The 27,626-nt window shown below is 42.3% G+C and overlaps 1 protein-coding gene across 2 annotated transcripts in view; it reads right to left on the reverse strand.

Moving 5' to 3' along the window:
- Nucleotides 1-20,378, reverse strand: part of SNX25 (sorting nexin 25) — a 144,601-nt gene extending 124,223 nt beyond the window's left edge. Inside the window, exons 1-2 of one of the 2 annotated variants that reach the window (XM_090036087.1) lie at nt 19,816-20,378; nt 1,398-1,482 (exon numbers count right to left, since the gene is read on the reverse strand). In XM_090036087.1, coding sequence (XP_089892213.1) covers nt 1,398-1,482; nt 19,816-20,193 — 463 coding nt within the window. In that variant the 5' untranslated portion in view covers nt 20,194-20,378. Of the gene's footprint in view, nt 1-1,397; nt 1,483-4,215; nt 4,270-19,815 lie in introns of those variants that run through there. The other variant, XM_090036088.1, reaches the window with a different exon arrangement.
- Between the last annotated feature and the right edge of the window lie 7,248 nt (nt 20,379-27,626).

A 27,626-nucleotide genomic window follows, 5' to 3' on the forward strand; every position in this document is an offset into this window, starting at 1 on the left:
TACATCCAAGAACTGCATTACCCTTTCTATTCAAAGGAGCATGCTAACATCTCGTCTTCATCTGATTATCCATTATAACTCTCAAGACCTTTTCATGCTGGAAACAAAAACATCATCTTTGTGCCATCATAAAAAGTCTCATGGCAGCACAAAGCCCAAGCAAATGGATGCCTGTGTCCCTTGTCTCACCACAACTGCCCAAAATTGCAGCTGCAGCAATGTACAGTAAAAATTTGTGCTGTTTTTTGTGGCAGATGTCTGTTCGCTTTATGGTAGGAGAGCACTCTCTGGCTGCCCTAGGCAGGAAGTCCCAGGGCTTCAGGGGCCCAAACCTACATACCCTGGTTATTTCCCTGCAGGAGCAGACCCCCACAAAGTCCTGGGAGTGCCAGCTCAAGTTTCCCCACTTGGAAGCACCCTGGGAATCCCTCTGCAGAGAATTACCTGCCAGCTCATGAACTGCTGTGCCCCGACTCAGAACAATGGTCAAAATATGTGTCACCCACTGAAGTGGATCAGCTGTGCCAAGACACAGTACAGCTGATCCTGCCCCAAGGCTGATGTCTGTTTATAGCCTCAGTGCCACTGGTTCCCATAATAAAGCCTCAGTCCTGAAAGGATGGCCTGTATCTTTGTTTCTAAAGTTATAACCTTCTAGTCAGATGTACCATTATTATTTTATGTTTTTTATCTTTTGGTAAGTCATAGATAGAAATACCAAATAGAATAATGCCAAGATCGTATTAGATACATGACACTTGATATCTTATTTTTATAGTAAGGTTCATCCATTCAATTCCCAATTAATAACAAGACGTATCAGTTAAGACCGCAGTTTTCAGCAAGTTTTCTGATGATTCAAGATGAGATTATCTGACTGCAGTCTAACAAGCTCATAACTGTAACATTTTGGTTTTAGATGCTGTCATAATTTTACCTTCTCTGCAATATCAATGGTAGTAGAAAATGTTTTATCTTTATTGTAGATGCATCTCAAACACACCAGGAAGCAAGCATAAAAAGCAAAGAACATCCCTTGTTGACTATTTCAAACCATTTGTCATACTGAATAGGAATGCCACTGAAATTTATTCCATCTCAGTGCTCCTTCCTGTCTTTTGCATCTCTTCTCTTTTAACCAATTATATTGTGACAATTATAAATGATGTCTTACTCCTGTGAACAGAATTAGACTATCTTTTTTTTAATATAGAAGGGGAAAAAAACTTGTCTTCAAAAGACTTCTGAGCAGGTTCTAACACCTTACACTGTTGAATAGCACTCTGTTCTGCAAGTAATGCTTTGGATAATGCTAGAACTACTTGTACACGTAAAGGTTTGCTAAGGGGACTATAAGGTTCACAATCTAATATCTTCTTCTCCCAGTTAAGACTCACCTTCTTTCAGGGCTTTATCCATGTTGTGCGAAATCACCACTCTTCTTGATTGCACCAATTCATGCGAGTTTCCAGACAAGTGACTCTGAAATAAAGAGAATATTTATAAAACAGAAGTTGGTGGAATAAATAGTGTTAAAGAACCTAAAAATACTACTGCATCACTTCAGACCTGAGGAAAGGTACAGGAGTACTCAAAAGCTCATCTTTCTCTCTCTCTCCCACAGATGGTCCAATAAAAGATATCACCCATAAAAGTCTTTGCTTCTCCCATTTTTCCCCCAATTCTCACAGCTACAACATAGCCTCAAGCACTACTACTGCATCACTTGCCCTTTACATAAGTCACTGCTTTACTTATATACACACACATACATACACACACATTCATGAAACAATACATATATGAAACAATGATCTTTCCTATAAGGCTGGTCTGGGCACTTTAAAGTAACAACCTCAGGAAATATGTGGGTTTAATTTCTTTGATTAGCAAAATGTGATTTTTTAAAATTTTGTTTTAATTGAGAAGGGAAATCATCCTTTATTTACAATCCCATAAATCAAGAATAGGATACTTGGCAGGTCCAACACCCTAAGCAATTAAAAACATTCTAGTAAACAGCAGTGTTTTTTTATAGCTTTATAAGATCCCAACAAGACAGATTTAATGGATCAGCAGTTCATTTGGATACAAAGAAAAATGTTTCACCTTGCTATTCTACATCAAGAGGCCAGTAGCAATTACAAAACCTTTGCAGCATTCTGTTAAAACATGTTTCATTCAGCTCAGGGAAGTATTTTAAAATTAAAGTAAGACATTAAATTTTTTCTAGAGCAGCGGGTTTTAACCTTTTCTCATTTGTGGACCCCTAAAAAATTTCAAAATGGAGGTGAAGACCCCTCCAAATCATAAATATAGGTATTTACATACTTTTGATTGATCACAGCCATCTTTCGTGGGCCCCTGGGGTCCACAGCCCACAGGCTGAAAAATCACTGTTCCAGAGTATACTTCATGACTAGTCCAAAATAATACTAGCCATAAGCATCTATGGACCGCTGATTTTTAAGCTGCCTTCCTAAACGGATATTTGAAAATACAGTATTATAAGGCATAAGAACAGATGAGTATATGGAGGAACACTCTCCAAAGTGTAATTCTAATGGTGTACCAACAAGGGATAGATAAAAGATGAAATTTCAGCTCTCTCTATATGTAAAGCAGTTTTAACTACAGCAAAAATAGAATGTGCCCAAATTACCATCAATCCAACTTAATTCTTATTGATATGGGACTGGATCAGTGGCAAACCAGTCCAATATATATTGATTGGAGTCCACATACCTATTAACAGGAGACTGTTTATGCAGGGATAAAAGAGAGTCTCAAGTTAAGGGAAGTTACACTGATACAAATTCTAAATATAGAAAAAGATTCAACCCTACGTTGCAGAGGACACATTAGAATTGTGTGACCAATAGATGTTTTGAAGGGAAAAAATAGCGATAAAATGTTTCCTATGAATTAAGGCCAAAAATCTCCCTTTCACAAAAAATAAAATGACATCCCTATTAAAAAAAATACCCAAGTGCTCAGTATCTTCTGATATGAAACATGACTATCCTTTTATTAAGATATATATGCATAAAGTTCAGCACAATATATTTCTAATAAAGTTATGATCATAGCATTCAGGTGCTAGCATTCTAACAACAATTATCAAAAAAATAGGATAATCAATTAATAAACCTTACAGTACTTTGGAATGCCCTTTCATCTAAAACCTAAGACTGTCAGGACTACTAAAGGTCATGCACAAGAAAATGATTTGTTTGACTCTCAAAAAAGCAGCAGGTTCAGATAGCTGAGGCTTTTCTGAACACCCTCTCAAGCCTGAAAAATATTATTGAAAATATCTGAGAATTCTGATTTGTTATTTTTAACAACTCATTTCACTAAACATTCTTCACAAAGCAAATTTGTAATGCTGGACAGGATCTCCATGCTTTGTTTACAGAAGGAAGTAAAAAGAATCTAAAGAGAAACAGGAGGGTGAGGGGAGGCTGTTAACTGCATAATATTTACAATTTAAATAGTTCACTTAATTTAGCAGAATAGGACTTGGGAGAAACCTAGAAAAAAAAAGTTATACCAGGGTTTTTTTCTATACCCAAAGTTACAATACCTTGTTCTCTAACACATATACTCATCTATATCAGAAACTTCCACTAGGTATATTTTGCTATTCTAAAGTAACTCCAAAGAGCAAATGCCAAATTTCTACTTCCAAATACAATCTAAAATGATAAAACTATAAAACAGAATTCCTACTGTTTCTCCTCCATTCAGTGCCTCCTCTTTACAAGCAGAAGAAAGAACATCAGATAGATCCTTTAAGAGGAGAGCCGTTATTGCAGCTGGAATTGCTCCATATCTCAAGCACAATAATCCAATATACCCAATCTCACAAAGTGAGTTTAGCTCACAATTTGATCCTTTTATATTTCAATCTTAAAAACCCTCTGCTTAGACACAAAAAGGTTATGCCTCAGTACTCAATGTGCAGTATTTCAATGAAATGCAATCTTACTTTTCAACTTGCAGAAATGCATTTTACTGAAATTTATTCTATGTTATTTGCAGGGTTATCTTATGAATGGCAACAAGTTTTCCACTTAAAATCAAACACAGCCAACCAGAAGGGAGAGGGAGTGATAATCAGTCAGGAAGACATCTGAACAAAAACGAGCAACTGAAAGAACTCAGGTAAGGAATGAATACAGTAAGTAACAATGATGATAAAAGGATACCTACATAGAGATAAAATGTACAATTTAAAGGACACAAAGTGAAGGCACTGGATAGAAGCTGCATTGTGCTGGATTCTCTGAGACATGCTGCATAGCAACACAGGAGGCTGTGCAGGTGATAGACAGGGCAGCAGTGCCAGGTTGAGAGAAAACAACTTCAGATGGGCAGGGAACAAAAAGAAAAGTAAAGTAAATCTTAGCTCAGCTATTTTTACATGCAACGTTCAGAGGACAGTAGAGTGGAATTCCAGCCAACAAATTAACATGCATGTTTATTCATATTAGCAAGAAATGCTTTTCCATTCTTACCCTTAAATGAGATTCTGCTATGTGTTGTCTTCATTATTTAATACTATGAAGCAAAACTTAAGAGCACATCCACAACAGAGCAGGTACTAATTTTGATACCAAATATCAAACACAAAGGCCCCCAACCTCCAAACATGACAGATAAAGGGTGCATAAATATCCCTTCTAGCACAACCACTGAAACGTTACCTTATTTTTTAAACAAGAACAGTTCAGCTCTGCTGGTGTTAGCAAAGGTGGCATAGGCACTCTCGGGACACTATGATAAAGAAGCCAGAACACAGCCTAACATCAGCACTGATATCACTGCTAGCAGAGGTCAAAGAGCACCCACTCTAAAGCAAGAGTGGGAGGATTTCAGAAGATCCATGGCTCAGATACAGCCTTAGAAATCCAGCAAAGTAAGAAACCCAACACATGCTGCTACAATGTACGCTGAACAACTCTCATGAACTATAACTAAAACTGTCTTATATGCTCCTTCATAGCAAATGAAAGACAGAAATGTCCCGGAGCCACATATATTGGTTGGCTTTGTATATCTGGTAGATTTTAGAAGTCAGGCATTTCTCTTTTTTCTAAGACCCTAATTCAGACAAAGTTCCACTGTCCTACTTTCCGACATCTAACAAATGCAATGGACAACCTACTGTACTAAGAATAAATATCCTGCAGTTCTTTACTAAAGGCTTAATTTTCCTCTCATTGAATAAAAGGCTTATTAGTTGCTCACTGAACAATTCTCAATTAAATATAAACCGTGCATGCAAATGGAACACACTGAGCCTAGGTACAGACATTCGGGGTGGTAAGATAGCATTAAAAATGACTACCTGATCTAACTTAGTTTTCCCAGGTATGGACCTTACATTTAGACCAACTAAACAAGGGATCTAAGTACAAACTGTACAGAAGTTTAGAAAGTCTGGATCACTCTAAAAAACAGCTGACCTGATCTAAGTTAAGTGTACCTCCGAGGTAGTCTAACTTAGATCGGGTCCAGGGAGACCAATCTAACTGAACTTCTGTGCAGTTCCTTGTGCAGCCACAGGGTTTGGAAAGCCCAGCTGCTGGCTCCAGACCCAGGGCTGTGCTTTTGCTACCTGCCCCCTGGCACCAGGCTATTTTTAGCCCCATGGCCCCTCCCCCACATGGATAACCCCCAACAATGGACCAGCCAACCTCCACCCTGTGAGCCCACCACTCTCAGTACTGGTTTTACTGTCATTTGCCAGTGCCAGAAACTGATCAGGGCAGGGCAGAATGTGGAGGTGGAGGGGGTAGGTTCACTGTGGGGGTTGTTCATCTGGGAGTGGGGGAGCAGGGAGTTAAAATAGGCCCTAGACCTGGGCAGGGGAAAGCCCCCCCCCAATCCCACCCACAGCCCATTAGCATTCCCAGCCCTACCATAGATCACACTAGCCCCCTCCTGATCCCCCCAAGCCCTCCTTCAGACCCCACTAGCTTCCTCCTGATCCCCCTCCACCTCCCATAGACCCACCTTGCCCCAATCCCCCTGAAAGTGTCCCACTAGCATCCCCCATCCTGACTTACCATAGATTTGGCAGCCATTTTTAATGCAATCTAACTTCCCTAAACATCTGTATGTACCCTAGCACTGATCAGAACAGTAAGACATCATACATCAGCATCCATGAAGACAGATTATCAAGTTTCTGATCCTTCTATAAAATTTGGCGACAGAAAAGGGAAAGAAGAGGAAATGAGGAGGACATGGCTACTTACTGGGAACACTGGTCTGAGGAACATTTCTAATTCTTAAAGCTTTTTCATGCTTGTTTTTGTTTATATACAGAAAGGAAGCATGTATTTCTTAAAATGTTTTGTTCTGTTCCCTGTTTGTTACACTTGGGAATGGTACTACTGTACACACAGACAACAATAGCCTTGGAGGCTTGAAACAAAATCCAAATTGGCATTTAACCAGAATCCTAGACTGTGGGTTATTGGGGTTTTTTTTCACTATCTTTCAATCTCCTACTGATGCAAAAATTATGAAGCCAAGACCATTTATTGGTGTAAAACAATTTTGTTCACTAAAAACCGTCTTTAAAATAACTCATGCATAACTATTACATGAGAATTAAGTAGCTGTATTTACATAACTTTTTTAATGGGGGTGGGGAGAAATGGAAGATAAAGTGAATGAACAGCAGCATCAGCTTAACAGTTTTCAACATTCAGAAATCAAAAGCAATTTTCCAAATGTGACCTGACAGATAGTTGTTTGTACTGTGTGTGTTTGTCTAACTTCAGCCCTATGTGTACTTAATTCTACTCCCAAGCTTACCCAGATAAGTAATTAGCAATAAGTTATGTTACACTAAAACAAGGAAAGCAAAACCAGAATGCAAGTAAGAACATAATATACTATAACTGTACCTGGTGCAAAGCATTTTAAATTTTAACTGCTGGTCCAAAAGACAAAGTCAAATCTATTTTAATGTGCAAAAACCAATATCCAATTACTCACATATATGCTTGCTCTATCCAATACTGTAGTCATTAACATTCTTCTTTATGGATGTCAGTCTCCTGCTGTATGCTACTGTTGGACTGAACCTTGGTAATCAAGAGTTACTGCTTCTAACAATGTTTTACTAAATTTTCCATGACTTCACTTTTCACTGAGCAGGTTGTATTTTCCTACTATTAAGAAATATTATTTCATGCATGTTCCTGAAGCAGCACTTCCGTTTCCAAAGGAACTACCATAATAACGGATTTAAAATACCTAAGATTTATTTTGGTCACAAATTATGCACCAGTCACTCTTAGGACTAGTCTGCATGCATTTCTGAAGTGGTATCAGTTCTAAAACTACAGGCAACCCATGCTTAATGCTGTTTCGCTTAGCGCTATTTTGTTATAATGCTCATTTTAAATTGATACCTGCTTTCACTTAGTGCTTAGCGATTTTCATTATAATGTTCCTGGTCGCTATCTTGGGTCATTAAAAACAATTGCGGTCGCCATCTTGGGTCGTCAAATACTTTGTTTTGTTTAATGCTCATTTCACTTAACGCTCAGTTTTTCAGGAACCAATTATGAGTGCCAAGCGGGGGTTGCCTGTATCAGTTTAGAAATTAGGGGTGCACCAACAGATTTTTGGGGTCAATACTGATAGCCAATTTTTAAGGAGGCATGTTAGCCACTACCAATCCAATATGAAGCCCTGCAGCTTGAAGAGCAGTGTCCAGCTGATAAATCTGTTGTGGTAGAAGGGGAGGGAAAAGGGAAGGAGTGGGGGGGGGGAAAGGGGGAAGGAGGAGGGAGACAGGGCAGATCAAGGCCATATTAGGCCAATTTCTGATACAGTCAATTTTGTTTATATTGGTGCCGATCCAATATCGAACCAAGGTATCGGTGCACCGCTAGAAATCAGCACATGTAAAACTTTCAAATAGCCTGAAAGCAATTATATCAGCATTCAATGCTTAGATATATTTTTGTTTCCACAGAACAGGGATTCTCAGCCTAGATGCCAAACACCCTGGGGTGCCTTGAGACATTTTCAAGGGTGCCGCAGAGTACCAGACGTTAGCACTGTTATGTTATCAAATATGTTTCACAAGATCAACAAAGAGATTTCAAAGAGCAGTCCAAAGTGTCAACAAAATTCTGACGTTGTCTTTCTGAGTTTTGTTAGAGCTAGGGGTAGGCATCCACCATTTTAGAGGTGGGCAAAAGAAAAAAAAAAAATGAACGGCACTTCAAAGGCCAATCTGAAGAAGTGGAAAATTAACATCAATACCTAGATGATTTGAGCATTGACTCATTTCCCAATGGCATTATGCCAAGGCACTGATCATTTTGAGCAAACTCACCTCACTACAGAGGGGGCGGATGAGAGAAACAAAAGGGAAACAGCTGTAACCTGCCAGCACCAGAGTCTACTCCTTCCTGGAGCTATTTGCCTCATCTGCAGAGAAACATGTAGCTTTCAAATCAGCCCCTTAAGTCATCTATGGACTCACTGATGACTTCCCTATTTACTGAAAGACTGTGCCCCAGGGACACAAACACGGGGGTGGGGCAAACCAAGAGAGACCTCAAAATTGGAAATTACTAACCTATCTCAGGTTGTCTGATGCTGACAGAACGACACCGAAGAGAAAAGCCCACGCAGTTCATCAGCCGTGCTCATATACAGCTGAAGCCAGAGGGTGACATCACGGATGCCCGTCGGCCGGCTGAGTTAAAAGCTGGCACTAACAGGGAGACTGGGAGAGCGGGAAAGGCAGCAGAGGCTGCAGATGTTCTCCACGCCAGCAGCAGGCAGCACCAGCAAGTTGAAGGAGACCCCAATCAGGTAAGGACCATCCGCACAGCAGCAGCTGTCCAACAACTTCACGGGCTGCACCAGATTGCCGGGGGGGAGTCCCATCAGGGAACGAGCAGCAAAAGTGGCGGAGGAGAAGGCGGCCCAACACCCCGGGCTCCAGCTGCATAAGGTAGTAGGAAGGGAGCAGACAGAGAGGAGCAAAGGGAGCTCCCACCAGACACAAGGAGGGAAGCAGCATCAGGGGATGCAGCCAGACATTGGCTCCAGGGCAGGGAGAGGAGAAGGACTGTGTGCTTTGATCTCCCTCTTTTCTATCTGCCCTCCTTTTTATTTTCATTGTGCCCTGTTTTCTTTGGTCTTCTCTGACTAGTGTACTACACCATGTCGCTCTTTTCAGTTTGTTTTCTTCTTAGTCTTGTTTTGAGTGGTAACCTGAAGCCCTGAGGTCTGGAGCACAAAAAGAGCCACAAGGGTCGCTCACAGGAATTAGGTGTCAGCAGCATTGAGCATAAAGGGAAGAGCTGGAGAAGGCGAACGTCCTATGGACAAAAGAAAATAGCACCAGGTACCTGAGAGAGTAATGAGGAAAGACCATCAAGACCAGAAGGCACATCGCATTGACATCAGGTGGCCTATTTAAGGCTGGCATATAGATGGGGTGTAGGGGAGGTGGAGCCCCACAAATATCCATAAGGAAGAATGACCTATGACGAGGAACCTCCAAATGGGAGACCCCAACACTAAGGTTACATTCAAAGATGTGGCAGACAAGTTCTGGGGTACTCCCCAAGGAGACTGCAGTCCCTACCAGAGGTCACACAAAGCATCTCTGCATCCATCATCAGGTGCCTGCGCCAAGGTGGCACGTGAACAGATTTTTCGAAGCAAGATGGGCACAGACTGTCATCCTTGTACTGAGACACTACTGACCGCAATAACAAGTTCTTTGCAACAGAACTGCTCTATTATTTTTCCTTAGTCAAAAACAACTGAAAACAAAGAGCTGGTATTTTCTGAGGCATGACTTGAATCTAAAAAGGTTGAGAACAACTGTCATAGAAGCAGAAAAATTTCTGTGCCAATATAACTGTCTGTAAGAGTCTTCCATTTTAGGTATACTGGTTTCAAAATGAATATAGTTAAAGCAATATTAAAACCACATTGCCAGCCCTAATTTCTATAATGAGGAGTTTTCAGTAAGCATCACCTTAAAAAAGTTAAAGGATGCTTAAAATTAGGCAGACATGATACTTCAGCTTAAGGAAAATATTCTGAATTACATGTTCATTCCAATTTCAAGTTACAATTCATCTTCAGAAAAATTAGCATTTTAATTTACATTCCCAAAGAAATGAGGCTTCATCCATGAACACTTCTACTTCATTTTTAATGCAAAAAAGTTCTTTTACAACCACAGCAGAAGTTTGTGCACACATCCACAAAAAATAAAAAGTTTTATCTGCCTACAGAATAGATACATGTTTTTCTCCTTTGTAAAAATGCATGGAGAGAAACAATTAGTCCTGTCTACCTGCACTACAAAATCAACAGAGATATGCTGCGAGGCCAAGTGAATCTCCATGGGTTACGAATCAGGAAAACTAACCCCACCTCCACCGAACCTCAACTTGACCAACCAAGAAAACTCCCCTGCACACTTGCCTCCAGTCCCATCCACCCCAAGACTCCATCTTTCTGAGCAGTCACTGTGCTTTACCTCTTTCTAAGGGAGTGGAATGACCTGGAAACACAGAACATGAAGAAGGAATCTGTGCTGCTTCAATCAGAATTAAGTTTGCCTCTTAACTAGTTCTCTTCAGGGAGATATGCTACCCCTATGATACACCTATTGCACACTACCACTTTCTTTCATACAACTCATATGCCATGTGGCCATTTTATAAACAGCTAGCTAAGCCATGTTGGAAGAAAGGAAGAAAGGGAAATGCATGGTACTCCAAATAAACGGGCTTTTTCCCTGGAAAAAAAACTGTTCCCCTTTGCACATGGAAAGGTAACAGACATCAAGCAACAAGACAAGGAACTCAGTGCAATTTTTCTGGCAGAAACATTTAAATCCAATCAAATGTTTAAGCAAAAGCATTCCTTAGTCCAAGGAACACACTTAACGCAAGACCCAGGTGAGATTTCACTTTCATTACCAGGTTTAGCCTTATTAAAATTTTTCTGGGATTCCCCTGCCAGAGTTTTAGCCAGTGACATTGCAGTTATCCCAGTTCTTTGGCTCCTTAATGATGCAGCAGAGGTCATTTTTCATGAGAAGGGAGGCACCTCTAATGTTGTTTTTGTCAGTCAATGTGCAGTTGAAACATAACATGTCAATTTAATGTAATATTAAAAAATTGTAATGTCAGACCAGTTGTATGGCAGAGATAAAAATGACCAAGAGGTTACATGAGCAGAAAATAGCAGAGGATAGCAAGACAAGACAACCAGAAAGTCTTTAAGGGTAGAAATAGACACTGCCAAATGAAGCAGATCAGCAGTGCTGGAATGAATCCTGACACCGTTGATCAACTTTACTGGGTGAAGTGCACATTGCCTGTTGCCCTACCCATTGATCTTGTCGGATAACAGGTGACTTGCTCCCCAGTTCCAGAGATGTACCCTCAGCCATCTCCAGGACTCCACCAGTAGTGCCCTGGCTTTCCCTGCTTCCAGAGATGCACCCTGGGATCTGAGGCATATTCCTGGAAGTGGGGGAAGTCAAGGTTCCTCACCGGCAGAGATGCGCCCCCAGCAACCACCAGGAACCCTAAAGATTGTCAAGCGCATGTCTATAGAAGTGGGAAACACGTCACCTGCTGTTCCACTAGTTCAGCGGGCTGGGCAATGGGCAATGTGTGTTTCACTCAGTGAAGCAGATTGGCTGTGCCAGGACTCATCCCAGCACAGCTAATTGTTTCATTTGGCAATGTCTGTTTCTAGCCTTAAAGACTTTCTGGTTGTCTTGTTCCTGTTTACTGTTCTCTACTCATGTAACCTCTTTGTCATTTCTATCTCTGCCAGAGGCACATGTCTGGAAGTGGGGAAAGCCAAGCATGCAGTCTCAGGACTTAACCCTGCACAGGAATTCCTGGGGCATGAAGGACTGAGCCCCTCAAGCCTTGGGGGCACCTACCCAGGGAGGCAGGAGAATACAGGCAGCTCTGGCTGCCCAGGCTCTGCCACCATAAAGCAAATAGATGTCCGCCACAATAAAACAGTACAACTAATTACACGCTGCGTTGCAACAAAAGGTATGGATGTCTAGTTGTTGTTACTTTGTCATCATAAACCTTTTTATGGTGGCAGAAAGGCAACAAGAGATGACATCTGTTTCCTCCCTCTGTAAAAAGGCCGCATGCACAATTGCAAGTCCACTCAATCACTAAGGAATAATGGGGAAAATAAACAAGACAAAGGGTTTGCAAGTTATTTAATTTCCTTGCAACAGACTTCACTAAAGAGAAAGTTTGCATCCCAAGGTTAACTTGTAGCAATCAAGGCACACAATCCTGTTCTTAAGGAAGTCTTATACGTTTCTAAGGACAAAAAGTATTCAAAAGAGCTTTAGAATAAGATATAGATATCTATATATAATGTCTGTATCACTATTGATATAGATATGTATCAAGCAAGGGATCTGTGGAGTCGGTACCAGTTTTCCTGATCTCTAACTCACGGAGATTCACCTAGCTCCACAGCATATCTGTGTTCTTCAGTGCAGGTATGTGTATGAGTATGTGTGGCATATGTGTATGTGAGAAAGCTGTTGAAACCATAACTCCAAAACTGCAAATGCTCTGCTTAGGTAACTCCAACTGTAAGATCAAGATCTGCATAATACAGTCTTAAAAATTATCAACTATTCCTGAAAATTGGCAGATACAAAGAATTTTAGAAATAGATCATTCCTGAGAGGAGTGGAAAGAAGTACTATTGTGCTTTTTATCAATCAGGAAAAAGTTAGCCAACTGCATCCCTAAAGGCAGATTATTTAACCCTCTATGTAAAAACAAAGTAGCATACCTTCAGATGCCAACAACAGATAAGGAAAAACAAGTGAGCATTCCTAAACAAAAAGAGTTTGGAATCCTTGGTTAACAGAAACAGAAACCTGGTGATCAGCAATGAACAGCACTGGAACAGTAAAAAACAGATTCAAAATGTAAACACCAAGAAGCTTAAAAAAAAAAAAAAAAAAATCAGTGCTTTTTGAAAAGCATCCTGATAATTTGGGAAATAAGTTAGGCTGCAGAAAGGTATTACATTTTGCACTAAACAACAACAAAAAAACCCCCAACATCTAACTGTTTTAAGCCAACTGAAATTTTGGATGTTCCAATAGAACTTCTAATGATTTAATCAAAACATGACTAGGATCATTCACCAATGTACCCAGCCTTTTAGCCCTCTTCATTCCCCAATGCTTCTCACAGCATTTGACAAGCAGCATATACAGCAAAAAATCCCCCATGTGATGGTTGCTGTGGCTGTAGCCAACTTATCACCACAAATCTTTTCTGACACAGAGAATCAAGCCACAAAAGAAAGAAAAGCAGAAGACTTTTTCTTCCCCAGAAGAGAACGCTCAGCTTTTTATAACATATCAGGTAACTGGCAAATGTAATACTGCCATCCTGTCTGAATCCCAAGGTACCATTTCCTATAGTCCTGGTACGAATTCTTCTATCATTTAAATAAGAAACAGAAAACAAACTTTATTTTCGTCAACTCAGCAACTCCAAAGACTGGACAGTGGTTACATACAGACAGTCTGAGAAGAAATATGCATAATATTCCTCTTGGTGCATCAGGGGGCTTATGTATATACTCCAGTGAGTTTGACTCTAATAACATGAAACAAAATGTGTTAGAGAATATATTTTATTAGAACAGTTATATTAGTTGGGAATAACGTTAGCCAAGCCTTCTGGCACAATGTGGCCTTCCTCAATTCTGGGACAGAAGCAGATACAACCTAACCTAAGTATCAGGTCGAACAATTACTTCTGTTTAATTCCATTATGTAAATGAAAATTCACAAAAGAGGAAGAGAAAGAGGACAGGAAACCTGTGGAACAAAGATAAGTTATCAGAAGTAGGCACAGACAAAATAAAGATCAATTGAAATATATCAGCCTAATTCTGTAAAAGAGAAAGACCATTCAAAAGGAAGAATGTCATTATTACTTGAAGAGAAGTTAACAGGCAGAGCAGGTAAATTGTAACAAGCCATAAAACCATCATCCATGTTAAGTGCATGACTTTAATGTCCAATAAAGCTATGAATTCTTGCTCCCAGGCCACTCTTCTGAAGATACTGCGTAGGTTTACTTTGAGTATCAGGCCTCTAAAGTCAAAAACAGTGATTTACCTGCTCTTAGTTCAGGCTATGCCCACTTCTTTCCCAGACTGAAGGAAGGGCATTTGTGTCTAAAACCTTGCCTAACATCTTCCCCTAATATGTCATTGGTTCAATAAAATATATCAAACAAACCTTGCTTCCTGCATATTTCCTGGACTATCATGGCCACAACACTACACAAATAAGCCAGGCATCCTTACTTTTGGCATTACTTAAAGCAGGACTGACCAACTTCTGGGCTAACAGGGGCTGCATAAGCCACAGACCAGGGGTGGGACTGTCACTCCTCACACAAGCTGTTCACCATGCCAGCAGCCCTCCCGATTCCATTCCCACAAATGTGAATAGCCTCCCCCCACCCCAAGCAATCCATGAAAGCAAAAGCAGACCAGCTCCCTCACCTTGCACACAGCCCCACCTCCACCTCCCAGCTAGGCATGCCTCATGGCAGCCCTTCCCCACTGTTGCACAGCCCAACTCCTCCTTTTGCGATGCAGTATGGCACCCCCGAGTCCCTGCTGTGCATGCAGCATGGACAGCCTAGCTCCCTCCCACTCTGCTACCCCATCCCCTCCCCAGGAGCAGGGGCAAGAAGCAGAAGCTAGAGAAGGAATGGGGGGAGGCCAGAGACCCCAGCCACCACCTCAGTAAGAAAAAGAACCTCATGGCTGCAGCCCGCCATTTAGAAAGCCCTAACTTAAGAGAAGTACAGCTATCCAGGCTACTCACTAAGAGTTATTGCATGATTCAGAGTCAAAGCATGGGTTAAGAAATAAAGAAAAACAGTGTGCCCTGCTAATTCTTTTGAAAGAAGAACCATTTACACAGCTACACCGCAACAGAAACCTATGAAAGCATAATTTTCCTCTTAGTATTTTTTTACCCTCCCCAAGGGTTTGGGTTGGGGTTTTTTTTTTAAGTCAATCAAAATCCTCTCTTCTGCAATTACACAAGTTAATTATGTGCTGTAGGGAACCATACAGAATTTGCAGAGATGGATGTTTCCCCACCTCTGCTCCCCGATCTCTAACCTCTGTGAGAGGATATGTTTGTTTGTGTTAAGTAAGGGAGCATCCCTTGCATGTTTAAAGCATTATTTTAATTAATATTAGACTGTACTGGTTAGAGTAGATTGCCCTGGTTTGTTGCTCAAGTGCATTTCATTCTCTACAAATTATCTTGCCTAAAGCCAACTCATGCTAAGTGTTAGAAATAGTTCTAAATTGTTTTTTTTTATATAAATTATTTGCATCACATACACACAGTAGCAGTTGTCTCAGTACATAAACATTAATAGGAACTGTTTATTTATAAAAAAAATCTTTCCGTAACTAAACATTTAACATTGTTTTATTTATTTCCTACAGTTGCAAATGATCTACATATTTTCCAACATTATGGGGGGCAGAACCAACAAAACCCATATCATTACCCCACAGAATTAAACCAGCCTCTTATATTAAGTGATCAGATCTGTCTAGACATCATATACAGGAACATCACTTTGATGCAGTGCCCTGTTGTGGAGGGTTTGCCAAACAACAGGATAATAAACATTTAGGTTTTGGTGAAAAAGCAAACCACACCATGAGGTCTAATTTACATACAATTTTGTGTATGTAGCTTTTGATATCAACTAGATGACACACTTCTTTTCAAGTCCATAGTGTTTAAATAAAATGTATTTTTCCCTTATAATTCTCAAAAGATTTCCAATGCATTCACTGCACAATCTAAGCGAACAACAAGCCCACACCATGCACACCTTTCCACTCCCAGAGAGGCTCAGCGCACAGAACAATTATTTTACAGTAAGGATGGATTCTGTGGGAAAGAATTCAAATAAAGTAAAAAAGAAAAAGCCTTTTCAAGGGGCTGAACCTGCAGTCCTCTTTGGGTGAACCTACTCACACAAGTAATTTTACTCAAATTAAAAGGTCCATTACAAACAAAGGTACTGCTCATGCCATAAGTATTTCCAGAATCAAGGCCTCAAACAAAAAACAAACAAACAAGAATTTGTCTCCAGGAGTCCTACTCAAGCATTGGGGTAAGAGAGGGACTCCTGAAGTTAGTTAGAAATGTTCCCACTGACTCCAAGCGCTCAGCCTGACTCCTATTATAGTAAATATTTACTATCAAATATTTAGTGTTTCCTCATATGCAGAGCCCAAAATGGAATAGCTTGCCAAACACATTCTTTTTCCAAAGAAGGCTCTCTGCTCCCACTCACAACTTTCTCTCCTTGGAATTTTTATATGTATATGGCAAATATATTGAGCATTCTTTCCTGTGTTTAAGGAAGGAAAGGTGTGTCAAATTTTTGGAAAACTTCAGCTTCAAAGCTACATAACACCACATGACTAATTCCTGGAAGGAAAAGAACAACAATATAGGAAGGCTCCATGACACATAAGAAAGCTGGTACAAATTAACAAAAATAGAAAGGATGTAAACATTATGAAAAGCATGACTGAAAGAGTGACCTAATCTTAAGAATCATTAAAGAAAGACAAAAGAGAGAAACTGGTAATCATAGTTATGTATATTGCCTACATTTACATGGCCCATGTAGGTGCTGATGTGTCTCCCATCTCTGCACTATTAAAGCACTGCCAGGAAAGTTTCCTATACTTCTGTAAAATCCTATTCAACAGAAGCATGCCAAAAAAAAAAAAAAAAGGAGCTGAGGTTAAAGCTACTTCATGTCAAAAAAGCCACAAACAAACAATATAAAGCAGCAGTTGAAAGACTTAGGCTACATACAGATGTTCTGTTTCTATTAGGAGAATTGCCATTCTCCTGGTAGAAACCACAAGTGCACAGATATTCTAACTTTTTCTCCAAAGACAAAAACAGCTATTCTGCAAGAAAAATAACCCAACTCCAACCAGGCAGAAGTCACTCCCAGGAGAATTTCTCTCAGGAGAACCCTGCACCTTCCCAAGACCAGGGACTTGCCTGCAGCTTAATACCTCCAGGGGCCCAGGAGTAGAAACATGGGGAAAGGCTCCTGTGTCTTCTGCAGCCAGGGTCACCCCACTGTGGAAAAAGCATAGGGAGCAATTGCTCCCACTCCTTTGGGAGACTAGGAAGGGAAGGGAGCCAACTCCTCATATGTTGCCAGCTGCTCACATACCAGAATCCCTGCCCTGCAAGACACAGAAGGGGGTACTGTCCCTCCCAGAACAGGACGACTGGAGCAGCCCATGCTTTCACCACACCAGGGTACTCCCATCTCCTGGAAGGTGCAAGGAACAGGGGAAAGGCGGCAGATTAACACTGAGCATCTGTACTGCTGCTTCTCCCAGAATCATTCCTAGAGATGGAAATTTCCCAGTGCTAGAAATGAACATTTGTACACAGCCTTAGAAATTTGGAGAACTGGGAGCAGGACATCTAAGCAGAAAGGATGAAAACCCTTACTAATTTATTTAACGTTTTCTTTTGCATTCTTTTCATGTAGACAGCTTAAGTTTTGCTAATTGTAATATATTTCATTTGGCTCATGAAAGGGAATCTTGCAACTGAATCTTAGAGGGTATTAGATTTTACTACAAAAGCTATGCCTGGACTAGAATAACTGTGTTATTATTGCTGTCTTCTGAGATTTGGGTTTTTTAATGTTTTATGTAAAATTGTTTTGAGAAATAATGAAAATAATACCACAAAATAAAAGCCATTAGAGAGAGACAGGATAAAGCAAGTGTAATGGTACAGAAGCTATTCACATGAAACCAGCAGACAGGAACAAAAGAGGAAAATTTCAGAGAAAAATGGGAGGTAATACACTAGGAAAAGAATGTGCATATGGCATAAAAAATTAAAGCAATTGTATGTGTCTCTAGATATTTCTACTGTCATTCCTGCCCACCAAATTAATGTATTCTGTTGTTCAAAATGAAAATATTAGCTTTTATGCTTTATTCAATCTCAGGCTTTTGGAATTAAAGCAGTTCCCATTTTGTGTTTTCTTTCACAACCCCAGTGATTTGTTTCTCCTTACAGTGGCACAGGCTGCTTTCAACTACTAGTTCATCTGGAGGGGTTTTTCACCAGAGATACAGGGCATTCTTAAATGAATAAAATCAGCTCAGATCTTTAACTGGAGTTCATAAGCATAACTGCGTTTACTTCACTTGACCTATTCAAGTTAAAGCCACCTGAAGATCTGGCCCACAGAACTTTAATCCAGTTGGGATTGTTAAAACCTTCTTCAGCTTTTCTCTAAGCATTATGTGGGTTTTCACATTTCAACACTTTATTTTTTTACTAATTAAGGACATTTATATTCTTAATCCCAAATTCAGTTTAGTAAGTATTCCCTTCCAAATAGCCAGGTTTCATTACCCGCAGAATTTGGAACATTCTTCCATGCATGCTAGCTGACTGCTCTCTATTCACTCCACACACAACATTTCTTGCTTACTTCAAAAAGCTAGGCAGTGCAGCTAGTTTAGAATCAGCTACAAGCAGAAGGCAGGCTGGGGTGGCACATTAGAGACTGACAGGTTTAGAGATCCAGAATCAGATACAGTATGGCATGTACCCATTATTTTGAAGAGCTCCGCAAAGTATTTTCTCTTGTCAATTCTACCTACGAGGGTCACGAGCACCCTTCATTCTGCTGACCAGGCCTTCTCTGTTGGCAATATTGTCCTGTTAGCTCAGCAGTTCTTCTAGTCACAAATACTGGCTCCATCCTACCACTCTCCCTTTAACAATTCCTAGGGTGAAAAAATAAGCTGTCCCCACAAGTCTGTAGTTCATTGCTAGCTTGGCTGACAACAAAAGCAGAAAAACCACAAATGATAGGAGTAAGTAAATTATAAAAGCTTTTCTGCCCTCTCTTATAGCAACCTCCATATTAAAACAGACAAACAAATACAATCACACTGCATAACACACTAAGCAAATTCAGAAATTTGAGTTGCTGCTAACATAAAAATAAAGCATTGTAGGTAGCCAGCTGGGTCCTATATTACGTCCTGGGTTTGGTACCCAAATAGGGATAATAATTATCCTTCTTTAGTTTTAAGATCTGCTAATCAAGAGTACTATCAATGTGAAATTAGTCTTGGGTCTCATAGTATTTCACTTGCTTACTCCATCCCTTCCCTGAAACCTGTGATTTGCTGGCATGCATGCCCAGACAGCTAACAACAGCTGCCAGTCAGAGTGCAATAGCAGTGTAACAGTGATTCCTCACGCCAAGCCACCACTTGTGCAATCCTGCGCTTTTCTTGTTTGGGGTAAGTCAGGAAAGTCCAGTCTTGAAGATCCCGTCGGTCCTGAAGGAATAACCCCACAGAGGTGAGGAAGTGAACTCTGGTGTTGCAGGCGCCTTACTAAGAGGGCAGACAGGATATAAAGCTGTCAAATCCCTCTCCTCTTGAGGGCCGGAAGCAGGACTACACCACCAGTCTCCCCAAGCCCACGGGGGCCTCATGGCAACGTGTCTTCCTGGCCACGGCAGCTCTGCACAACTTCAGAAGTTTACACTGCAGGCGCCTTACAATACACTGTGGATCTCAAGCCAAGGCACGCAGCCGGGCAGGACACACAAGCCCGGCGGGACAGACTACCGCCCCTCCCCCAGGAGCGGGGCAGGCACTTACCTCGGGCGGCCGCAGCCTGGGCGCTTGGGCGGCAGGGAAGGTGGGCGGCGGCGGGTGGCGGCGGCCCGTGGTGGCCAGGGCGAACAGGGCGCCCAGCGCGAAGGCGGCGGCGCCGCTGGCCAGGTAGAGCGCGAGGCGGAGCAGCAGCAGGGCCAGGCTCGGCGCCCCCCCGCCGCCGCCGTCACCCGCCGCCTCCCGCGGCTGCCCCAGGTGCAGGACGGAGGCAGCCAGCAGCCCCACGCCGGCCGCCAGCATCAAGCGGGACCCACCGCGGGCCGCCGCCGCCTCCTCTTCCGCCGCCGGGGCGCTGCCGCCGGGGCCCTCGGGCTGCCCGCTAGCGCTCGGGCTCGGGCTGGCGCTGTGGGCGCCCCGGAACATGCTGCTCCTGGCGCCTCCGGGACGCAGCGCATCTCCCGCCTCGGCGGCCCCCTCGGGAGGTCGCGGCCCCCCGGCGCCGGCCCCGGCCGCAGGCACCGCGCGGGCAGCAGCCGGAGCTCATACCCGGCAACGGCCGCCGGCCCGCGGCTCGAGTCGGGCGCGGGGGAGGCCCCGCCGTGCTGCTGCTGTCCAGCAGGGGGAGGAGGGCGGGGGGCGGCGCCTGTCTGACGGCGCGGAGGACGGCGCCATGTGTTGCCTCCGCCGCGCACTGCAGGGCAGGGCCGGGTCGGGCCCTTAGTACTGCCGCCTTTGGGAGGGAAAGCAAAAGCGGGAGGTTGCTGCTTCGGCTCCGAAGGGAGAGCAGCCGCGGGCGCGAACAGAGTCGTGGGCCCCTTCTTCACATAGGGCCCTAGGCATGTGCTAGTTTGCCTACGCCTTTATTCGGCCCTGGGCAGTGCCACGCTTGGGGCAGGACGGGGCCTCAGCTTGGAAAACCACTGCAGGCCTCGGAAACCCCCAGGGTAACATGGGGCCCTGCTACACTTACCTGTATTAGGCCAGTAACTGGTTACTCCTGCAATACCTTTAACTAGGCCATGCCTGCAAAGCAGCTGGCATGCCAGCTATAAAAATGGCTGGGCAGCTAAAAAAAAAAGCCAGCCTACTACTACCAGAAGTAGTGCCTGAAAATGTAGCAACTCTATGGCTGGTTCCTGTCCAGCTTTAATTCGAATGTGTGGCAGGGCCCTCAGCATCATATTTAAAAACAAAACACAGGTGCACGTGCACGCACACCCCCCCCCCCAGCTGCAGCATACATGCACACGTACACTTTTTAATTATGAAACTGACAACAGGAAGATCAGCTATTACATATGTATGTATTATTTTATTTATAATACGCATAATAAATATGTGTGTGTATGTATATGTATATATACATACGTATATACATATGCATGCATACATATATATATATATGTATATATAATCACTAGTCTTCCTGTTGTCACTCCCTTCCCTTATTGGAACACACACTGATGAAATTAAACAGGAATGCATTATTGATACTTGGGTAAGAAAACAGAAAAGTAAAATAACAACAGCTCAAATGGTTATGAATCAGCAAAAAAATCAAACCAAACACCGTTTTTCCTATCAGGTTTAACATTCTCTCCAGTATCTTTCATTATGGTCTGATATTTTATAACTGGTTGTTGTCATACAGTGTGAAAAAATAAACTCTCTACGGCAGAAGCCTTAACTTATTTCTATAGTAATCCTATTGCAGACCTGGAGTGTTATATAAATAATGCAAATAATGATTAATTATTATTTGTATTACAGTAGTACTCAGAGTTCCCCACCAGGATCAGAGTTCTTATTCAAACTAAGGTATCGTCTTACAAACAATTCCTATATCGGTGGTTTTCAACCTATGGTTCACAGATTCCTGGAGAGCCACAGACTATGGTCCAGGAAAGATGACTATGATCAATCAAAAGTATGTGAGTTCAAAAGGGTCTGCCCTTCCATTCCAAATTTTGAAAGGGATCTGGCACCTCCATTTTAACATTTTTAGGGGTCCACAAATGGAAAAAGGTTGAAAACCATGGGCCTATATGCTTGATTTCAGTGGTATTACTCATGGTAATGAAGTTAAGTATCTGTGTAACTGCCGGTTGGTTTGGCATCTGATATGTTGGCAAACAAATACACGTTAAACGTTTCAGACCTCGCTATCACTAAGGGTTTTTTTCTGATCTTCACTGTTCTTATCAGCTTTGCCTGAGAAATTACCCTAAAGTTATATATTTAAAGCTATATTGCTTCACTGATGATTCAGAGTTATTGGCATTCATAGATCTCATAGGCTTCATAGACATTAGGGCTGGAAGGGACCTCAGGAGATCATCAAGTCCAGCCTTCTGCCCCAGGGGCAGGAAGTCAGCTGGGTTCAAAAGATCCCAGCAAGATAAATGTCCAAATGTCTCTTAAAGGAGTCCAGAGTAGGTGCTTGCACCACCTCTGGTGGCAGTCTGTTCTAGGCCTTGGGGGCTTGGACAGTAAAGAAGTTTTTCCTTATGTCCAGCCTGAAACAGTCATGGAGGAGTTTGTGACCATCTGACCTTGTCATCCCGTGGGGCACTCTGGTGAACAGGCGTTCAACCAGATCCTGATGTACACCCCTTATAGGCAGCCACCAGGTGCCCCCTGAGCCTGTGCTTTTCCAGGCTGAATAGTCTCATAGCTCTCAGCCTGTCATCATGAGGCCTGTTCTCCTGCCCTCTGATCATGTGCGTGGCTCTCTGGATTCTCTCAAGCCCAGAATTGGATACAGTACTCCAGCTACGGCCTCACCAAGGCCTAGTACAGTGGGAGGATGACATCTTGGGTTTTGCTTGAGAAGCATTTATGGATGCAAGCCAGAGTTTTGCTCACTTTACCAGCTGCAACATCACACTGGTGGCTCATAGGGATAGGAATCTCTTGTCTCATCAGTGGATTGTCATTCAGAATATATCTTTTATTACCATTTTATCATCATCATGGGTTCATTAGCTTGCTTGTTTTATAATTTAACATACTACCCTTTTCTCTGAGTTTTTCCATTCCTTTCTGTTTTTCTTAAAAGCTGAAGCAGAATGTGAAAAAGTATTTTGAAACCATGTGAAACCTAAATGCTAATGAGAAAGATCACCTAAAGAAATAAAAGAGAGGGCACTGTTGTAATTCATATGTTGTCTATAACTTAATTTTCCCTGCTGTGTTTCAATTTGTATCATAGCAATACACTAACTTTTTTAACAATTAAGATCATTAAAAAAAGTACAAAGGTCCTGAGCCTGCAAACATATATGCCTATGCAAGTAGTTCCATTACAAAACAAGGGCATAAATCAGCCGAGACTTCTGGAGTAGAAAGAAAGCAGGCAAAAGTAATCACTGATAGAGATACCCCAAATAATCTGTCCAGTTACACTTACAACAAAATACTGCGAAGAAAGGTGAAGTCTGAGTTTATAGTACAGTGTACTAATGGAAAAAGGCACAATGAAAAGAAGAAGAGTGTTGTATTCCACACCTGATACTTAGAGGGTGGTGTGAGAGATAAGAGATCTTTTATTCTACGACAGTTTTTTTTTTCTGTGGCTTTTATCTACCCAGCCCAGACCGTAAGGTCTGTGTATACAGGACCATTTATTTGTCTCCATACAAAAATGCTATAATCCATTAGGGGTTCCCACTGCCATGTATTTCCCTCCCTGTATGATAATGTTCTACAAGTGATTTTAGTTCTGACGTCAATCTCTGATCAGCATATATGCACTCCCTAAATCTCTAGTCTGATCCACAATCCCCTTCAGGAACTTAAATCTAAGTTTGATTATTAGATGATGTTTATAATGGATCCTATATTCAGTACATACAAATATTATTAGGAGCCATCTGAGAGCTAATATGTGCCTACATTCTACTATCCCAGCAGATTTGGTTCTTCCATTAGATCCAATCCAAAACTAATTGAGATCAACTGAAGGATTTCTATAAACTCTAGTGGGCTTTGGGTCAGACCCAAAGCGATCTAGAAAGGTAAGTTATTCTTATTTCCCCCCATTAGGTGGAGCACAAACAGTAAAGATCCAAAAGCCACCATAAGTATGTGTCTTTCACTCTTCTGAAGTGGTTAACTAACACGCTGTTTTGAATCAGGTACAGTTTTCATTCTAGCATCCATGATGGGTCAGGGAGAAGACAAAGGCACCATGAAAGCGTGACTGCCCTACTTCCAAGAAGTGTGTATGTATGAGTTATTAAGAACCTGACCGTGACCCCTATGTTCTGCAGTTAGAGCTGCCAGCCTGGAGGATGCAGTGCATATGTATATGGTATATATGTGTGTACATATATACAGATACACAAAATATATGCAGACATGTTCTAGTAAGAGTTTAGTGTTTTGATGCTTACTCATATTATAATCTTTGTTCACATGAACAGTCCCACCCCATTTAGTGGGACTACTCATGTGAGTGAGGATTATTTACATTACTAATGGCTTGCTGAATGGTGTCCTACATTCTAACAACTTTAAAGTTGGCATAATTTTTGTCTGTGGGTTTACTTTTTGTTATTGTTTCTACACTTTTAAAAAATGTTGAAGCAGAGGGTATTACATGCAGTTATAGAGTTTCTATCCCAACTTTTTGGTGAAATTCAGGCTCCAATGAAGTAAATGGAAACATTCAAAATTCTTATTTATATCAGAGCACCAATCTTTCACCCATTAAGAGTGGATTTCCTATGACTAGAACAAGGAAGCACACCAAGATCAAAACTGTTGATTTTAATGAAGACACAACAATTGGTTTATCAGTATTTTTTCAGTTCCGAATATGAGTTAATTTATTAATATATAAAAATGCAGTATAAATTAATAGGCCATTTGTGCGTTAATGACAACATGTATCACTTTGAAAAGACCATTTACTATCTCCTTTTCTTTAAATAGGAACATTAATCTTTCTCTGAAGAGCTCAGCACTTCAACTTGTGTTGAACCAATGGCATAATTTACATCCTTGGAAGGTATATCCCTGGCCCTTTGTGTTTGAACTTGTTCTCCTGAGCTGTGCTCAAAATCCTGACTTGTATGGTATTGCCAATCCCAAACTTTAGACAATCAGTCCTGAAAACATAGTAAGAATAGTTTTAAAATAGTGAGACTATAAAAAGGAGAGATTTTTCTTATTTACATTCTAGTCTCTACGCCTTTAGGATGTTCCAATCGCATTTGAATGCTGTCTAGAAATTTTACATTTTTCTTAATGAGAAGTGAGATTCTGCCATAATCTCAGTGTCCCAGGGTACAAACACGGGGGCTACACCCCCCAAAAAAGAGAAACCCCAAAATCAAAGAATACTCACCCACTCTAGGCATCCGGACTTCAGACAAGTGACACCGACAGAGGAAACCATGTGGTTTGTCAGCCACGCCTATATACAGCTGAAGCCGACGAGTGATGTCACAGACAAGCAAGGATAAAACCTGGCACCAGCTGGGAGCAAGGGAGAGTGGGAGAGGCAGCAGAGGATCTCCAAGCCGGTGACAGGCACCACCAGCAAGAAGGGGGATATCCTTGTTATCATGGGTGATCTAAACTACCTGGACATCTGCTGGGAAGAGCAGTCAGCCAGGTCTGACCACTCACATATGTTCCTAGCCGAGTTACAGGATCTCCATCTAACCCAGGAGGTGCACAGTCCCACCAAGGGAACTGCCTTGCTGGACCTGGTCCTGGCCACAGGTGATGACCATGTGAGGGGACTGTGGGTGCTCGACCACCTAGGCAATAGCGATCATCACCTGCTGGAATTCACCATCCAGCGCAGGGTGTCAAAGGCTTGCAGCAAGGCAGCAGCCCTGGACTTCAGGAGAGTGGATTTCAATGTGGTAAGGAGACTAGCTGGGGAGGCACTGAGGTCCTGGAGGAGAAGGGAATTGGGAGTCCAAGAAGAGTGGTCCTTCCTTAAGGAGACAATCCTCCAAGCCCAAAGGGTGATGTCATGTCTGAGTTTTACCTGTTGGTTAGAGTGCTGATGCCAGCAAAGCAAAAGACCATAATAACTTAGTAAGGATGCTGGCCATAAAGACCCCTCAGCACTAGTAGCCTTTATTTCTTTGCTGAAGGTAGCATTACAATTGGAGTTTATTAAAAGTTGTTCTCCACACTTAGAAACTTGTTGTCTGCAGTGATAAGTATTGCAGGTGCCAATCACAAGGTTGACCTCTTGAACCCACTGAGGGCAGCCAGATGAATAATGTATTTGGGTCAAATGAATAGGTATCTAGGTCAGATGAATATGCATCTAGGTCACTGTGTAGAAATGTAATTGGCGGTCAATAATTATTCACAATTGGCATGAGGTGATAGGTCATTGCTGACTATAAATAAGAGCAGATTCCCGCCATTAAGCGGAGAACTCTGAGCACACCCAGGCAGACACCTTCTCCCCGCCAGCCGTTCTTCATTTGACGTATCTCATTCACCGATTCGTCTGATCGTTTTGTTAAAGAGCTCTTGGAAGTTTACTGATCGAAAGTGCATTATAGTTTTTCCCTGTGCATGAGCTGTTGACCAGTTCTGGGACTATTGAGTTGGGCAGCCACACCTAGCCTCCAGGTTAAAAAGCAAGGGCTCGGCTCAGGAACCCCGTGAACCAACAGACCCCTTTAGACCGTTCTGTTTTATGCACTGTAACTGAACAAGTCAGCTATCCTGCCTACGCTGCAACCATCGGTAGCATAAGTACCATAAACCTTTCATACAACCAATATGCTTCAAGCCGCCTGACTCCTACTCGCCACTACTCCCCACCTATCCGGTCATCTATCCCTTCTGTGCCAAGCCGGTCGTGCCAACCCAGGCTCGCAGGTCAAGGGTACACCAGTTACGAGGTGCAACAGGTGACAATCCCCACGTGGACCAAAGGGGGCAAGAGTGCGCAAAAGCCCCCATGGCTCACCAAAGGCATCCAGGAACGTTGCAAAGCCAAAAAGGAGGCATACACCTGGTAGAAGGGAGGGGCCATCACCAAGGAGGAGTATACCTCCATTGCTCAAGATTGTAGGGGGACTGTTAGGAAGGCTAAGGCAGAGATAGAATTAGGACTAGCGACCCAGATCAAAGATAACAAGAAGTATTTTTTTAAATACATGGGGGTAAAAAGAAAGTACCAAGAAATGTGGGGCCTCTGCAGAACATGCTTAGTAATCTGGTGGTAGCACCAGATGACAAACCTAATCTCTTTAACAGATTCTTTGCTTCCATTTTTCTGAGGAGGGACAGGGACATCCCCCCCACTGGGATTCCGCACGGCCCCAGAGGAGGCGCAGCCAGGCCCAGGGTCAGTGAGGACCTAGTCAGGGAACTTTTGGAGGGACTAGATGTGTTCAAATCAGCAGGTCCTAACAATCTCCAACCCGGAGTGCTGAAGGAAATGGCAGAAGTCATTGTGGGGCCCCTGGCTGAGCTTTACGAGCACTCGTGGTGCTCTGGCCAAATGCCAGAGGACTGGAAAAAGGCCAATGTGGTCCCCATTTTCAAAAAAAGGAGGAAAGAGGACCCAGGAAACTATAGGCCCGTTAGTCTTACCTCAGTCCTGGGGAAGCTCTTTGAGAAAATTATCCAGGAGCACATCTGCGAGGGACCAGCAGGGGAGATTATGCTTAGGGGCAACCAACATGGGTTCATTAGGGGTAGGTCCTGTCAGACCAACCTGGTTGCCTTCCATGACCACGTCACAAAAGCCTTGGGTGCAGTTGTCATGGCGGATGTAGATTTTCTGGACTTTAGGGAGGCCGTCAACACTGTCTCTCACCCCATTCTCATTAAGAAATTAGGTGACTGTAGTGTCAATGCCTACACAGTCA

The sequence above is a fragment of the Crocodylus siamensis genome, chromosome 2 (genome assembly GCF_052110815.1).
Source record: "Crocodylus siamensis isolate JL-2025a chromosome 2, ASM5211081v1, whole genome shotgun sequence".
Taxonomy (NCBI): Eukaryota; Metazoa; Chordata; order Crocodylia; family Crocodylidae; genus Crocodylus; species Crocodylus siamensis.